This window comes from Falco cherrug, chromosome 5 (genome assembly GCF_023634085.1).
Source record: "Falco cherrug isolate bFalChe1 chromosome 5, bFalChe1.pri, whole genome shotgun sequence".
NCBI classification, from domain to species: domain Eukaryota; kingdom Metazoa; phylum Chordata; class Aves; order Falconiformes; family Falconidae; genus Falco; species Falco cherrug.
This window is the reverse complement of record NC_073701.1, coordinates 62793601-62811154: the sequence shown is the minus strand read 5'-3', so window position 1 is coordinate 62811154 and position 17554 is coordinate 62793601. Positions and strand designations below refer to the sequence as shown.

Sequence of the window (17554 nt, the reverse complement as noted above, 5' to 3'; positions counted from 1 at the left end):
ATCTGAAATCACTGAATTGATTATTGGCATATTGTCATGCTCAAGGGTTTGACCATGCAAGGACCCCCATTCCCATACTCAAAGGAAAAAGGACCGACAGAGTAAAAGGATGAGAAAAAGGACTGGTGCCTTGACCAAAGTCTCACAGGAGCCTGAAAGCATCACCTGCCTCCAGCTTCCCACTCCAACCCACAGGTGACTGGGACTATCTTCACTTCAGTACTGGAGGTGACATCCCATCCTTACCTAGCACAGAGCAGATGAGAAAGCAATCCCAGCTCTGTCATCGCACCCTTTCTCCTGAGTTATTGTCACCTTGCAGCCTCTTTAACAAAGACAAATGCACAGAGTGGCTCCCTTCCCCACTCCAAATTTTAGGTATAAATATCCATAGCTTAAGGAGAAGGTCAGAGACATCACCGAGGCACAAAACCTTTAAAATGAAATAGTTCAAGCAGAAGAAATGACAGTCATAGACTGGAAACTATAACCTCTATACTTTGCAGGGGGAGAAGGATTAGCCAGCTTGCTACAATGCAGCTCCTGGACCACAGCAGCCCTGCTAAACACCTCCCTCCAAAACCTGCATGTATTCATGCCTTGTGGGCCAGGAGAAGACTCCTTTTAGCTTAGGTAAAGGATAATAATTTCAGTGTTAGCCATAACTTGGAAAACAGCCACCTGAAGAGGATATGAGGAGGGTCTATAAGATCATGGCAGGTGAAGAGGAAACAAATTTTCACTGTTGCATTTTTAAGGCAGGAATTTGTGGGTGGTAAAACTACCACGAGGGTGGCTGAGAGGAGGTGTCACATCTCCATCCTCAAGACTACTGACTGTTGAGCACTGTCAAAGGGTCACAGCACACCACATACAACATCTAGGGTGGATCTTGGTGTTAGGGCACTGGGCAATACTGGGAGGAAATCACACTGCTCTGGAAGTGCTACTGGAACATGTAGGCATTCTCCAGGCAGGAAGGCAATAAGAAGTATATCAAGTGGGTGTTTTATGTTTGGTGCCAGTTACATGATCCAAGGTCAGGTGGGTAATACTTGCTCAAGGAATCATTGAACACTGTAGGGCACCTGCCATCACCCTACCACAATGCCTTATTGCTCCCTTTTTTTTCTACAGACCTAAAGCTCCTCATTAGCGTGCATGAATCAACCAGGTACAATCATTCAAGTAACCCTGCATGTCCACAAGACTAATTATATACAATGGATTTCTTCAGGCAAAAGAAGTTCCTCCTCTTCCCACCCCAAGCAGCAAACTTCTTCAGGCCAAACACTTTGCTGAATTCAGCCAGACTTCCACGTTGAACACCCAGACTGGTCCTTCCCTGGAATCTGGCTGTTAGTATTTTCAGTAATAATACTAATATCACAACAGGAAGATCACGCTAAACTTGGCCTGCACCCTGGCAGGCAGCATCCTATACTCTTGATCACTATGTCTCAAAGAGGCTTTAATGGTTCAGCATTACACTTACCCATGTCTATGGCAGATGTACCCACAGTTTGAATGGGGGTGGAGAGCAATGTGGTATGCAGCAGGTGCAGTAGCAACTCCTCGTCATGTAGCTGGTAGGACGCGTACTGCATTAAGCGATGCTGGGGGTGGTTTCTGCCCCCTTAGTTCTCTGACCCTGCCCCTCAAATATTGCATCAGTCTATAAATGCAATGGTTTCTAAGCACAGAAAGTTATGAGAACAACAACAGAGCACATCTTTGTAGTAACTGTGTTCACTATCAGAACTTCATGTGCAATTGTGACGTCCATAGCATGATCAAGGTAAAAGCTTTTAGAGCACCATGGACTGACAGAGTTTCTTACCTGCTTCTCAGACATGATGTAGAGGTGCTCATGATCCACTGAGAAGGCCATATCCCGTAATATGGGGCCAGTATCCACCACCTGCACAATCTCATACTCCAGTGTGTTCTTGGTAGTGCCATCCACACGGATCTGCAGGGCAAACAAAAAAGTAGGGAGAGAACATGAGTATTTTTCCTCCTCCCATAGAGACTGTAGGATAATCATTGAAGAAATGTATTCTGGTCCAGGTCTTTTGGACAACCACCACTGTCATCGCAAAGTGAACTTTCACCCTGCCTCCTGACTTCAATGATAAAATGGATTTAACAGCTTCTGCTGGTCCCACCAACACAAGAGCACTGTAGAAGAATAATCCAGAGCCTGCTCGCTTTTATCTGGCACTGTCACTGTGTTACTGTCATTGCCTGGCCAACTCTATCAAGCTGGAAATGATGGCACAGAGGTCAGAATTTGCGGTGATGATGAGCAAAAGATAAAAAAAAAAAACAAAAAACAAAACACCACACGAGTCTGCAGTCAGCCAAATGCTAGTCAGACAATATTATTGTTCTTATTGCTAATATTCCATGGGGCAATATATTATTGCAGAGTGTACAATACAACACAGACTATTTCTCTTCTTGATTACACGTATCAGATATTGAAATCAGTCCTGAACAACTATGGCACCTTATGATTCCAGACACATCCCAGAACAGGGTGTTACTTAGGAACATCAATAACTGGGATTATGAGAAGGTACTAGATACACAGTGCCAGTCTATCCTTCATAGTGACCCAGTGATACAGAAGAAAATGCACAAAACACCAGAGTTTTCTTTACCTGTCTAAACCCACTTTCTAGAGATTAGGCTCAAAAGCAGCTAAAAAGATTTGTAAACCCTTTCAATACTATAATTACACTTCAGGATAATCTAGCTGTCCACAGGCCTACTGAGTCCTTCTGGATGCTGTGAGGCTCTATACTTCAGCAACCCCCATGGCCATGTTTCAGAGATGCATCCACATTCCTTATCTATCCTGGTATGTTTTTAACATGTTGCCCTTCACTTTCAGAAAATCTTCTATCCTGCAGCAACACAAGCATCACAGTACCCTTCCCTAGAAAAAACAACATTGTAGTAGATCCGCTTCGTGCTCCACGTCATGATCTCCACACCTCCCTGACCAATAGCAGACCAAAGGCTCCCAGTTGCTAGTTTGTACTTATGCAGTTTGATAGTGGAACAAAAGCACCCTTCCCACCCAAAGGAAATAACAACCCAGCAAGATTGTATGGTGTCCAGACCCATTCCCACTGTTTCCTGGCACAGTCCACCAGCTTGTTCCTCCTGTATCAACCTTCCAGCAAAGAAACTGAGCCTGAATCATCTTCTATAATAGAAAGATAAAGAGAAAGGAAGAGAGGGGATGGCAAAGGGTCTGGAAAGCCTGCATAAGGGTATCTTATACCCCCAGGAAAGAGGGGAAATGAGGCCGAGAGGAGTTAGAGGGGCTCCCTGTGACAGCAAAGGGTCTGGAGGGTGCTTAGGGATGCTCAGATCCTACATGCTATCCACCACTCTGCACAAGCGGGTGTATGTGCAGGCATTGGCTTTTGGTCTAGTCAAATGACACCCGAAGATTTACAGTTAGCTTGTCATCTCGATGGATCTGGCTATGACAGCAACACATGTTGCAACATCAGCATATAAAGAAGTCAGGGCCTGAAGCCCAATACCGAACACCCATGTCCCGCTGGCTCTGACTGCCCAGGAGGAACGGGCTCGCTTGTGTCCATGGTCCCTAATGGGTGAATTCAGCTCCTCAGAGTCTGTCTCCTTGAAAGTGGGCACAGATGTGATTCACCCGTGAGGTCAAGGGCAAAGAGGCCAACAGGCTCAGCATGAGTCATTGCCCTTAGGACAGTCAAGAGAAAGGAAGAAGGCAGAAAGGGCTGCAGGCTGAGAAGCACAGGTGTCTCCTCACTGGAGGTCTCCCCAGGGCAGCTCAAATGCCCCCACAGCAGGAGCCTTTCCTATTTCCCATGGAGACTTTCCTGCACTGAGTTCTCATTCCCGGGAAGCGGTGGCTGAGCTTTGCCTGCTGTTTCAGCTCTGCCTCTGCCCCCAGTCCCCTGTGGCTGCTCATCCCTGTCAGAGGGCTGCAAGAAGATCCTCGCTCTCTCTGCTGATCACTATGCTAAACAAACCTTATGTCTTTGCTGCTTTGACCTTGATTTTTCAGCATCTTCAGGGTCAGATCTGTAGGCTGCTAGATATGTAAGCAGCCAATTATCACCCCAGGGCTCAGTCACTGTCCTCAGCCTTTGCCAGGCCCCATTAGAGGAGAAAGAGCTCCAAGACAGAAGAGGCAGGCTGGAGAAATAGCTGGCTGGAGTTAACAAATGATGCAGACAGGAGGCACAGCCCCCAGGGATCTCCCCTATGCATTTGGTGCAGGTAGAAGATTGCAGATGTTTCACACCAGGAGAAAAGAGATACTCTCAAGTGATTTAACAGCCGTTGCTAGCCTAATTGTGTGCAAAGTCATTATTTTTGCAGAGAGGGAGGGAGGAAGAGAGGAACAGAGTTTATTCCATGGTACATGTGCAAACACACACACGTGCACTCATAAACACACAGCCTAACAACTGTAAGTGCAGGAAACCCTCTCTAGTTAAAGCTAGGTGCTAAGGAATAATAAAATTCAGAAGAAGGCCAGAAAGTCTGGCAGACATTAACCCATGCTGCACAGACCGTGCAAGCCCTCTGCCAGCAAAGAGGTGATTATCATAGCTTGCAGCCAGAAGTCTGGCCTTTAACTCAAGCCATCCCTTTACCTGTCTTAAATTCTGGCTTTCTTATGTTTGACCCCAGGCATGGAGCCCAGAGGATCTCCACCTTCCCTGCACATTCTTTGCAGTCCTGAGCATCAAACAACACAACAGCAGTTTCTCTTAGAAAGGGATTTATTCCTGGCTCCAAGGCATTCACTAGAGCCAGGGCATTTGGGTTAGCAAAAAAATCGAAAAGAAGAGCTGTGAAGGGGAAATGAGAAGATTCTCAACAAAGCCTGAAAGTGATCACCACTAAAATCAGGGACACAGATATGATCTCTGCTCAGAAAGCTTCCCAAGTTGCCAATTGCAGGGAATTTGAAGCATGAACCAGCAGTTTGCTCTGTTCCTGCTTTTCTTTGCTGGCCTCAGCCACAAGCCCCACATGAGGCTGGGGTGCTGGGATAGAGATTTCTTCTGGCTGAAGTACAGGTATTCTTATATTCAAGATGTTCTTATTAGTCCATGGGATTAGAGCCTGACTGGCAGTCCAGTTGAGATTTCTCCTTGAAACTGCCTGTGAACCATGAGGACCTCTGCAAGGCAAAGGGGAGGGCGATTGGAGAAGGTTCCAGGACCATACACAAGTCTCCAAATGCTCAGTCCACTACAACCACTGTTACCAGACCTGTGCACACTCCTCCACAAACACACTTTGATCACTTCCACCACAGGAATACCTGGCACATGAAGGCCCGGACCCCAGGTGAGATCCCCCATTGCATACACCAGTGCTGGTTATACCCAACCGCTCATCCACCCAGGTTCTGCCCTGGAACGTGCCTACGTGCAGCAAAGCACCTTGGCAGCCAGGTCACACCCCACCGAGCTGTTTACTCCCCCCTGCTCACCTGAGGAGGTCTCTTCTTCCCAGCTCAGGGTTTAAGCTGGGGGGGCTTTGGGCAGCCCCTCGTTGCAGACGGGTGAGCACAGAACTGATGTGCAGGTGAGCTCAGGGAGCCAGATTTAGTGCCAGTTGCTCCCTCACCACATTTTCAGGCAGAATCACCCTGCAGCCCGGCACCCAGGCAATGGGCAAAGCCTTTTCTTTATCTCCACATCCAGGGCTCAGGAGCGAGCAGGATAAGCCTGCACAGACTTCAGAAAGAGCCCTTACAAATACCTGCTCCCACTGCCTACACATTTGCCCTGGATGGGCACATGGTCCTTGGACCACAAGATGCTCTGCTTAGCACCCCAGGTTCCCCTGCCCTCCTTTAGGCCAACGCACACGTGCAGAGCTCCCAGGGACAAACGCTGTCAGGCTGCTGCATGTTAATCCTGCTTCCTGGAAGGCTGCACTCACTGGGCTTGGTTCTGCAAAGCCGGCTGCTATTAAAACATCAGTATGATGCTTCCCGAAGGTCAACTACCAGGGGACCTTTTCTGGCAGCTGTTTGTTTGTTTGTCTGAACATTATCTAGGGCTGGCTGTTTATTTACATCCATTGAAGTATCAGACAATAAATATCCTCTCCCAGTAGCAAACAGATGCTTGTACTCGAATGTTCTGGCTAGAGCTGACTTCAAAACGATCTCCTTAATGAGCAAACAACACTATTAATCTTTAAAGACGCAGGCTCTGGCCTTCCTGGAGCTCCCACCCTGGCCATGGCTAGGCCTACAGGCATCCTGGCAAGAAGCCCATGGGTCTGGTATACGAAAGAAGGTAAAAGATAGCTTCCATCACTTGACTGGTGCTTTTCAGCATTATCTGGGTCTCCCCAGCTGCTGTGGGGTTCACAGGAGGGTGATGCTTGAGCACAGTCTCCCAGGCAAGCTGCTAGCAGATGCCTCAATCACACTTCTAAGAGGAAGATGGGGTTTAGAAGTTGAGATAATATTATTGAAGAGCAGGATACAATAAACCCCTCCAAATCACGGGTATGGACTCAACAGGATCAAAGGAAAAGCACTGGGGTTGGAGGACAAAGAAGGAATTGGTGCAAGCAAGCTTTAGTCCCATTATTGGAAGATAAACCATGATCACATCAAAAAGAAAATATCCTTAAGCTCACCAGAACAATAGAAACACCTGCCTTCCAGAATGGAAGGTCGATCCTGTCCCATGGTCTGAGAGGACCACATACCTCTGTTACCATGTTATTCCTCCACTAAGCTGGATGGGGACTGTCTCTTGGAAAGCTTCATAGTGCAGATGTGGTGGCTAGGTGAGAAAGAGGTGAAGCGACTTAACACGCCAGGAGCAGAGTGGGGAAAAGCTCTACCAAACTATATGTCTACTTTAGCAAACAGTGTAGCGTAATAAAAGTTATCTGTAAAGGGACACTTCTGCTGAAATCCAGCATCCATATTACATGTACTTCGGGAGCTTTACTTCAGACCCATTGAAGCCTGATCCTGTAGACTGAATCAGTGTTTGGAGCATGTTAACGTCATCCTATATTTTTTTATCCAAGAAAAATCCGTTCATAGACTGCTCTGCTGTTTGAATCACAGCAATGCACAGACAACTGTTTGTCTTCAAAACTGTCTTCAGACTCACTTCAGAAACAGACCCCTGAACCAGGACTCCTGCTACCACCTCACTTCTATTTTGTTGTCCTAGCAGCTTGGACTGGTCACTGGCAGAGAAAGAACAAATCATTTCCACTGTGTTGATCAAGCTCAGCTGTTTCCTGCTCTTCTAAAACCATCATCTCCTGCCCAGAGCATCATTCCTAGCCCTTCAGAGTCAAAACAAGACCTCCCTCCATCAATATCTCTGTATAAAGCACCTGAAAGTCATCCAGATCTCCTGTGGTGGCGAGCATGATCATGACAGCCAGCTAGGTGGGCAGCAGGAGCAGGCGCTGGCTGAATGGCAGTCATTACAAATAATTAAATTAATAACTAAGCAGAAGAGATGTTTGGTGAACCATGGTTCACTCAGCCAACCCATTCCTCTCCACCACTCTGTTTTTGTGCAGCGTCAGCAGCCCTCAGGCTGACAAAGTTAAAGGGAATTCATCATTGCTGGCCCAATGCTTCCAGCTGGCGATCCAGCAGCTCCCGCTCAAGTCATGCTGGTGGTTTGTTTTAGCCATGAAATTGCCCCAGTTCCCGGAGGAGGTGATTAAATGGCTGCCAGGAAGATTGCAAGAGTCAATTTTAAAGGCAAAGCCCTGCAGGCCACAGAATCAGACCCTGCTGCCTGTGCCTGGGTGCAAGGGTACGAACATGGCTGTGGCACTGCCTCTGAAAGGAGAAATATTTTTGGGTGGGCAAAGCCATAACTGGCAGGACAAGCTCTGTTCTTCCCATACCCTAAGGCATCTCTCCTTCACCCTCCTTGCCTCTCCTCCTCCCAGGGCTTCTCACTGGAATCACTGTCTCCTCATGATTGGATTAAGGATCTACAAACATCATTTCTAGGAGATCCAAGCAGCCTGGGAGCCACACACATTAATCCAGGCTGCTCTGAAAACAGCCTTATGACTGTACAGGGGCCCCCTAATACTTCATTGCTTTTCCAATATGAGTTCTTCCCTGTTTTATGAACCTAATGTTCCCCTGTGGACAATGGGACTGTTGGCTGCTGTTCTTTGCTTGGCGAGGGGGCAAAGACACGGCAGACAGCGTATGATCTAATGTCAGGCCATTATGATGATTATCTATTTCTGCTTTTCCATTGATTTGGGTTACATGATGTAGCTCTATTGATCTCAGCAAAGATGTGGATAGGAATGGTGATGCTCCATGTTCCTCCCATTTCCTTCTGTTTTGGCATGTGTTTTCCAATCGGATAATCTGTTCTAATTTGCCTAAAGCCTATTAACAGGAGATCAATTTCTAATAAAACATGGCTTTTCAATAGCCCTGTCTATCTACTGATCCAAAAGGCCTTTAAAATCACTAATTGAAAAAGGAAAGGGTGAAGTATCTCTTCCTTGCGCCTAATAGTCAGCAGCCAGCAGCCCTCTCTTCTCTTGTACAGATGTTTTAAGGTGCCACTTGCATGGACTATGCCAGCCCATGCAAATACAGATCTTAGAGCACCTTCAGCCACATGGAGAGCAGGATCCTGGAAAACCAGGTGTTTAGTCTTCTCAACACTCATGCTTTCAGTGCTGTTCAGACCCCAACATGTCATGATGGCAGCCACTCTCACCAGAGGTGATGCTAGCTGATCCAGACAAAAGAGTCGACCCCAGCCTTTTATTTCCAAGGTAGACCCACATCCTAAAGTTGCAAGTGCCCTCCACCTTTTACCCTGGCAAGGCTCACCTCTAAACGTCTGTCCCAAGCTCCTCAGCATCTGTGTGATCCCTCACCCAATTAAACCCACAGACCCAAAGCTGTACACACAAAAATACCCCTGCAGAAGGCACCTACAGGCACAGCATGCTTGCTTCATGGAATGCTTATGTACACCTGAGTACACACATCCATCACACACAATAGAAGGGACAGTGAAGCGCTTGGTCTTGCAATCCCTTCAAGGTCCTGGTTTACATTTCTTTTGTTCGGATCTAAACCTTGTGGTTAGCAAGCAAGCAAGATTTATTTGCTACAGCATTGCAACAGCCAAGGAGAACAGTACTTCTCCCCTTCTCCAGCTACACAGTTCCCAGGCCCTTTTTTTTTCCAAGCAGCAAACCCAAGGTTTTTAAGAAAACAGCTTCCCTAGAATACCGCTGGCTAATCCCTATCATCTGCAGGCACTGCACTGTAATCCTCCCACCGCACACCCTCGGCCAGGCTCTGGCAGGGAGCACGGGTGGCTGCCCTGGGCAGGGAGGTATAGGCACTAATCCCTGCAGAGGAGTCACCCACTGACCTCTTGTGTAATCCAGCCAGGCTGCAAAATTAGGTCGAACAGAGATGTGCCCGACTGCTGGATTGGAGATCTCCCTTGGCAGGGTGACCACAGCACACTGGGGCAGAGGGAGATTCCTCTTACTTCAGGATGTGCAGGAGAAACATGGGACAAGATGTTGATGGCCATCTGGTTTCCTTTTTCAGAGAGATGTGTGTCACCAGGCCTTGACATGGCTACTAGGTGCGCCAGTTTCATCGTGGTTTACTGTCTCACAACAGATCAAGCATGCCATAACCTGGGATACGCTGGAATGAGCCTTCTGCTTTGGGGCAGCGTCCTTCAAGCCAGGAGACAAACTCCTAGCTGGCAGAGGTCCCCGTTCTTTCATAGCCCACAGCACGTAACTACTGTGCCATACAACTGTGGTTCCTCACCAACATTTATAGCAAGACATACTCCTGGCTGCAACGGATCTATGATCTAGTTAGACATAAATGAAAGACCCACCTTTCATTCTGGGCTTGGACAGCCCCTAACACAGTGGGTTCATGACTGTTGCTCCCAGCACCATAAAAATAATAATGACAGTTTGAAGTGCAGCCAGCCAGGACATAGCTGGACTGCAGGGCTCATCCCAAAGTGAAACAGCTACAGAGCTGGAAACAGAGGGAAAGAGAAGGAGTTGTCTGGGTCCTTCCTCTCCCTCACCAGGGAGAGCATGTCAGGTGTACGCAGCTTTCACATTCATGAGCCAATTGACAGATGACATCATTTTTGAAAGCATGGTTTACACATGCTCCCCTGGCGCTCCCTGATTGATAAATTAGACACTCATGAGCCACGTGCTAATCAATGCAAATCATTAGTTTGTAACAACACAAGGCAAGCTCGGCAGAGCTCATTTTTCAAGGTAATGGCCTGCTAAGTGATCAGTGTTCAGCAACAAGCTCTGCCAGGCAATCTATTCACAGGCTGCTGGCACTCACCTATGGCACGAGGCTGAGCCCTTTGCAGTCCAGTTGCCACCAAGGACTTACAGAAGACTCCTGTATCAGAAGACTTACAGAACTAATAGGTCCAGAGGATTCTCTTTCACCTGATGCAACAGGGTGCTGTGAGGAGAAGGAGGTGACTTTACTGCTGTAGAGTGACCATTGGTGTGCTGCAGAGAGGCAGATGCAGTATCCAAAAACCCCATCGCAGTGCACATGAACAGACCAGCACTAGGATGACCTTCAATCCCATCCACTGGGATCCTAAATATGAGTATCGAGCATCAGAACCCTCTCTGTGAGCGCTGCACTTTACCTCTGGGAATGTCAAATAGAGAATCCTTATTCTCCATGGAGAACTGGAGTCGCTCTGTGGTAGGATATATGCGTGAAGGAGGAGGAATAGCAGGTTTGAGGCTGTGGCTCTTGCACTGAGCAGCACAGCCCCAGACCTGCTCTTCCTCCTCCTTCCTCTTCACAAGGCATCACAGCTCCTGGCCCTTGCCCAGGCTCTGCTGACAGTGGCCGCCTTAGTCCCAGACATCTGGAGTGCATGTGCTCTTGTAGTGCCTGAACACTTCTTTCCCACTTACCCCAACCTCACAACCTAAAATAAAAGTCATCTGAGACTGAAAAATTTTGCTTTGCCTTCTATCAGTGGAAAATGAAGGAGGGCACTCAAAACATTGACCAGCAGGTGTGTCCCAGGAAACTTCATGCTGACAGCAACGGCACCTCTAAGAACTGATGCATCAGGCATGTGCTTGGCCAAATGAAGAGGCCATTTGAACACTCTAGCCATCAGATTTTACATCCAAACTTTCAGCTTCAGTCTCTTATAAGTGCTGTCCTGCTGAATGAGTACTTCGGGAGAATGAAACTACATCAGGGAAAGACCTGTCACCATTAACCAATCTGCCACAGCAAAAGGAGGGCAGGAGAATGGGACGACTCTGCTCCTTCCCCAGAGGAGCCCGTACAGCCTCTGTGTTGGCTTCCCAGGATCCGCAGGATTTCAGTCCCATTGGCAATAAAGCCCCATCTCTTTATTCGTGGGTTGCTTTCTCACACATATATCCTACCACAGGTGGTCCACAGAGCGACTCCAGGTCCTCCATGGAGAATAAGGATTCTCTATTTGACATTCCCAGAGGTAAAGTGCAGCGCTCACAGAGAGGGTTCTGGTGCTCGATACTCATATTTAGGATCCCAGTGGACGGGATTGAAGGTCATCCTAGTGCTGGTCTGTTCATGTGCACTGCGATGGGGTTTTTGGATACTGCATCTGCCTCTCTGCAGCACACCAATGGTCACTCTACAGCAGTAAAGTCACCTCCTTCTCCTCACAGCACCCTGTTGCATCAGGTGAAAGAGAATCCTCTGGACCTATTAGCTCTGTAAGTCTTCTGATACAGGAGTCTTCTGTAAGTCATGGCATTGTTCCAATTTTTCAGTGTGCAGGAATTCAGATGTATATAAAGCCACTGGCCATAGCACAGATCTCTGGGCAGTTTTGCTTCTCTCAGGCTGGTGGAATTTAATTTACATGCCCAACATTTTGGGAACAGGACAGCTAGCTTTTAAATGTTTTACCCTGTTACTGTCACCAGTCCTGGATTTTCACAAAGAGAATGTAAATAGATGCCTTTGGTCAGAGGGGGTACTGATTGGGATTAAGGGAACGACAATGCAAAAAAAAAAAAACAAACTCCAACCAAAAAAAACCCAAAGCCCCCTAAACTTTTACATACAAGAGCATGGGTGACAGCTCGTAAGATGCACAACCCAAAAAGCTTGCCTAATTCTGGTCAACACTTAAGCGGGGATTAAATCATACATAAAACTAATTCAGAGAAGCAGCACTACCAGAAGGGCTCAAAGTCCTGCATGCTTTTGGTTCAGAAAGACCCAGAAGCATGGCATGTGCGTGAATGGGACTGACTGGAGACAAAGATCTCAGCGTAGTTGGCCTGGAGTACAAACCCTTACATAGGATTGCTGAGAAATTGAGGCAGATTGTAATATGGGATGGTATGAGGACAGACGGATTGCAGCATGGGCTGGATCATGAACACAAGTCCTTTATAAGCATCTGTTCATGGGGCTGAGGGACCAGATTCCTCCCAGAGATGAACTCACCCTGCCGTGCCGGGAACGCGGTGACCCAGGGGGCTGGGAGCCCTGCGGCAGGGGGTGTGGAGCAGCACCACAAAGGGCCCTTTGACTGCGGCCAGACGGGGTGAGCTTTGAGACACCCACAGATACTCCACGACACTGTGTCACTTGAAAGGAAGCCAGCTGCCCTTTGGCAACAGGAGGCATGCACGCATGCAGAGACCCAGGCAACCGCATGGATGCATGGGCAGGAGAGCATGCAGCAGCACCCAGGTGGGCACGGGCAGCAGAGTGCACATCAACACAGTAGCATGCCAGAGGGTGGAAATATTCAAGCAGGCAAATCAGGCAGTGATCTGGAGGGACCCAGCAACATATGCATGCACATGTGCACACACCCTGCCCACCAAGGCTCATCTACCTGCACTGAGGATGCGCTCACTACCATGCCACGGGGCCTCGGTCATGAGCAACGGGCCATGGGGTGATGTATATATGAGCACATGCATGCACTGAGTGTATATTCACACACAGCAGTGTCTGGGGCTGGAGCATGTGTGGACAGCACAGGCATCCCCACAAAAGGACCTGCACCCTGTAGCAGACAACACAGGGAATCGATCTGAATATGGGCATTTACACACACCTCGGGTGGCTCAGTGCCCTGTGCAGCTGCAGGCATCAGTGAGGGCAACAAGCTCAATCATAGCCTGTCACATTCAATCTTGGAGATATACAGACGCATTTGCAATTTCCCTTTACAGCGTATCAGAGGCAGACTGAAGCTCCTGCTTTGCTGAGGATTTGGGTACTTTCACCACTTTCTCTAAAACAAACAAATCAAAAATAATATCCCAGAGATTCTATCACTGGTTGAGTACAATTCTCTGCTCTCGCACCGATATTTGTCAGATACTGGTGCTTAATGGCTATAGGGAGATGCAGAGAGTGATGGACTGTGAGCGCATAACTGAAAACAGAGAAATCTGGGGGCTGGAGCTCTTTGCGTACACCCTTGCTAAGAGCTGTGGGCTTGGGTGGGTGGATTGAAGTGGTGGCTTTGGGAACAATTCCTGTCAGCAATGTGGGGACACATCATCTCCAAGGCCGGGGGAAGGGGAACCTGAAAGAGAAGCTCTCCAAGGAAATCAGCCAGCCCAGACTCTGTCCAGTCACTTTTGTCAGTTGACATCCCTGGGGCTAAGGTTGGGATAATGAGGTCCCACATATCTCTGGGCCCCAGCCCCACTGACAGGCTTCTGCTCTGCAAAGGTTATTGTAATTCAATTGCTGACTCTTTAAGCTCCTGGGTTTCTCAATGACAAGATGACCTATTAAGAACTTAATATCAGATAAAAAACATCCCTTGAAACCTTTCTAACCTTCATAATCTATGTTTATCCACAGGAAAAGAAAGAGAAACAAATAAGGAAAAAGAGTTAATGCTTATCTTCCAGTATTGCCTCAGATGAAAGGGAAGTACCATCTGGGGACACAGCTCCACATTCCCCTTTCTCCCCTTTCATGCAAGCAGCCAGAAAACTGACCCAGTGCTGAAACAGTGGACAAGACCTCTCCCATTCACCTCCCCCAGACTGATCCTCCACTGAAGGCTGCTCTCATTTGCTGAGCCACCAACACTTCCTCTGCTTTTGTCTCTAATATTTGACTAAAGGATGTGAGGATGTGTCTCTCTGCAGGCCAACCTCAGCACAGACCACCTTTCTCACCAGCCAATCTCAAATGAGTAGCAGTCGTCCCAGAAAGTGCCAACTCTTCCATCAGCCAACTCCCATCAAGACCAAATTGCTCAGCAGCCACCTCTGCTCAGCTGTGTCCCACCAAGGCCTTCAACTTCCCAAGGTTTCTTTTCATCTCCCATCAGCTCATCCCTCATTAGTGACCCAAAGCCATCTCTCATACTTTTTTTATTCCAATGCCACCAGGTGCCTTGTTGGTCCTCTCCAACATCACTTGGCTGGATTAATCTGCAGTCTCCAGCACTGAGCTAAAAGATGTTCCAAGCCACCACCGTATGGAGAGACAGCTGCCCCTCCAAACTCCTGCAGAAAAGACCGCACCAAACACATCCCTGCTCAGTTCTTCCCTCCCCATCTCCTCAGTCCTTCCTGAAAGGATCAGCAACAACCTCAGCTGTGCACTCCATGCAGCCACTTGGCTTCATCAAGTCTGTCCCCCTAGGAACCCCAAAGCATCCAGTGACCCGTGTGAGAGCTACTGCTGTGCCCTCACAGTAACGCAGCCACTTCTGAGGGTGCCACATGAGCAAACATGAATGATGGGAGGACAGAATTAGCAGCCATGGCCCTTCCTCCACGTCAGCTAAGAAAGTAAAGACAGGGGGGCATAGGGTCTCTCCGCTCTGGGGCACGAGGATGGAGGGAAGTAGTGTATAGAGGGGACATGCAACAAGAGGCAAAAAATGATCCCAAGCCCAGAGAGCTTCCCCGTAGTGAAAACATGGTGAAAACATAGGCCCAAGTCCAGCATAATGAATTACATCAGAGATCACTGGATATGGAGCAGTGGAGTAGTGAATATCAATCAGAATCAAACCTCAGCTGAGTTATGAGGTGGCTATATGACTTCAGAGATGTCACCTACCCTGCCAGTGCTTCACTTTTTCACATTTTTCACTGAAAACAGTTGTGGACTGGATTATTTTTATGGGAGACCTTCTGCGGATGCAGGAAAGGTTAAATGGAGGTTCTTGAGATATAAAGTATAGACTCAAAAAAATACTACCAAAGTAGCAAGCATCACTGTGCATCCTTCAGCCTAGAGAGTGACACAGGGGAAAACATCATTTGTATGATCACAGACCCGTGGCTTTTAGATCATTATTAAGGGCACCTCCAGAGAGGGTTGGGGAAAGTAAAAATTTATTGGAAATGGAAATCTTCAAATGAAAAGTATTGTGTAAGCAAAGCGAGGGAACTGGGCAGGGGGGGTGTCAGCCTGGAGAAAAGGAGGCTCAGGGGAGACCTTCTTGCTCCCTACAACTACCTGAAAGGAGGTTGTAGCAAGGTGGGCGTCGGTCTCTTCTCACATGTAACAAGTGACAGAGGAAACAACCTTAAGTTGCACCAGGGGAAGTTTAGACTGGATATTAGGAGAAATTTCTTCATGGAAAGGGTTGTCAAGCATTGGAACAGGCTGCCTGAGGAGGTGGTGGAGTTCTCATCCCTGGAGGGATTTAAAAGACATGTAGATGTGGCATTTGGGGACATGGTTTAGTAGTAGACTTGTCAGTGTTGGGTTAATGGTTGGACCTGATGACCTTAAAGGTCTTTTCCAACCTAAACAAATCCATGATTCCAATTATTACCTCCAATATTGTAAGAATAGCACCATCTCCAGACCCTTAATCACAGGGGTTCCTTCAGCATCAATCAGAATTAGTCAAATGTGTATTCAAAGCCCTTGATTGAATTACCTAAAAGTAATTCAAATGAATTTAAAAATAACAGCATAGTAGGCACATTTTTAATGCTGGTTAATCACCAGCCAAGACCATCAGTGTAAAGTCTCCGTGTACAAAGAGACTAAAGGTAGAAATGCAGCAGTCAAGGATGGCAGAAAGTGATTTCCTCCCAGCCAAGCACACCCCAGCATCTGCAGAGCATCAGCCCAGGTCTATGGGGACAAGGTTGACCACCCCATGGAGGAAACAGAGCCCTTCAGGTGCACTTAAAAAGGATTAGGAGGTCTGCTGGCAACAGTCCTAGAGGAGCTGTATGGCACAGAGGGCAAAGCACAAGGTACGATAAAGAGAGACTTAAGAGAGCCAGAGGGTTTTAGTGGGCAAGTGCTGACATATCATTCCACTTAGACAGAGACAGGGGACTCCTGGGAGAGAAGAAAGGCTTCCTGAGCCATGCGGGTTGGGGTCTGCCTGTTGAGCTGGGAATCAGATCCTAGATCAAGCTTTTGGGGGATTTAAGTTGTCCCATCAAAGGAGTTAGGACAGCTTTCATGAGTTTAACATGACCCTGTAGCACTGAACCAGCCCAAAAACCTCTCCCCCAGCAGAACCGCAGGTGAAATACGACATGTAGAGAAATTCAGAAAGCCTGGAAAAGCCAAGCACAAAGAGGACCCTGACAGACCATCTCTAGGGATGCTTTGGATGAGCCAAGCGATGCACAAGAACCAGAGCCCAGCAGGGAAGTCAGAACAGAGCTAAGGAGAGGCACTGTACTTCCAACAGGACCAACCTGCACATCTGCAACTCACCTGGTGCCCTATACCTTCCCCCAGACCCTTTATTTACTTTTGTAAGTATTAGAGCAGTGCCCTGCCTGAGGCAAGACAGCTACTTTTCTTCTAATACAAGAGACTGACATGGCTGAGCTTTAAAAGTAGTGTCCCGTAAGGAGCTGCAGGAGTCCTGCATCCTCTAAAGGCCCTGGCTGGCTACTTGCCTACACAGCTCGTTACCTCTGTACCAGTGGCTTATACCTGGCCACACACCAGTGAACACCAATAAACAGGGCCTGCCTGAAAACTTACGGGGACAACACGCAACCCTTCCTGGGGCAGTCACTAGCAGAGTAGAAACCACATCCTAGACCTAGACACTACTGCTGCAGCTGCACGCTTGGATAGCAGAATTTGGGAAATGGGACTGCTTTCCAGAGAGGTTTATGGCACTGCTGTGTTTCAGCTCCCTGGGGTGCCCAAATAGGTTCTTTCCCTGCTATCTTGAACATGTCAAGCAAGGCAGAGAGCATGCAGCAAGTTCAGCTGCACCTTTGGTGATGGAAAGATGGTGGAAGAGTAGCCTGGGCATCATCTTGTGTCTCCATAGCTGTCACCTATCCCCCATGGGCGGGGGAGAGGCAGCAAGAGCGTGTCACTCACAGGAGCCAAGGGATCACTTTCTTCTGGGACCTCGAGGTAACCCAGGCAGTGAAACTCTACCCAAAGCCATTTTGACATAAGGTCGTGGCTTAAGACAAAGCAAGGTCAGGAGTTCAGCGTCAATACAGCAAGTGCCAGTCA

General features: G+C 47.9%; 1 protein-coding gene across 3 annotated transcripts in view; it reads right to left on the bottom strand.

Moving 5' to 3' along the window:
• Nucleotides 1-17554, bottom strand: part of PLXNA4 (plexin A4) — a 455375-nt gene that overhangs the window by 226945 nt on the left and 210876 nt on the right. For all 3 annotated transcript variants that reach the window (XM_027801750.2, XM_005436737.3, XM_027801749.2), the window contains exon 4: nt 1841-1972. In XM_027801750.2, coding sequence (XP_027657551.1) covers nt 1841-1972 — 132 coding nt within the window. The remainder of the gene's footprint in view (nt 1-1840; nt 1973-17554) is intronic.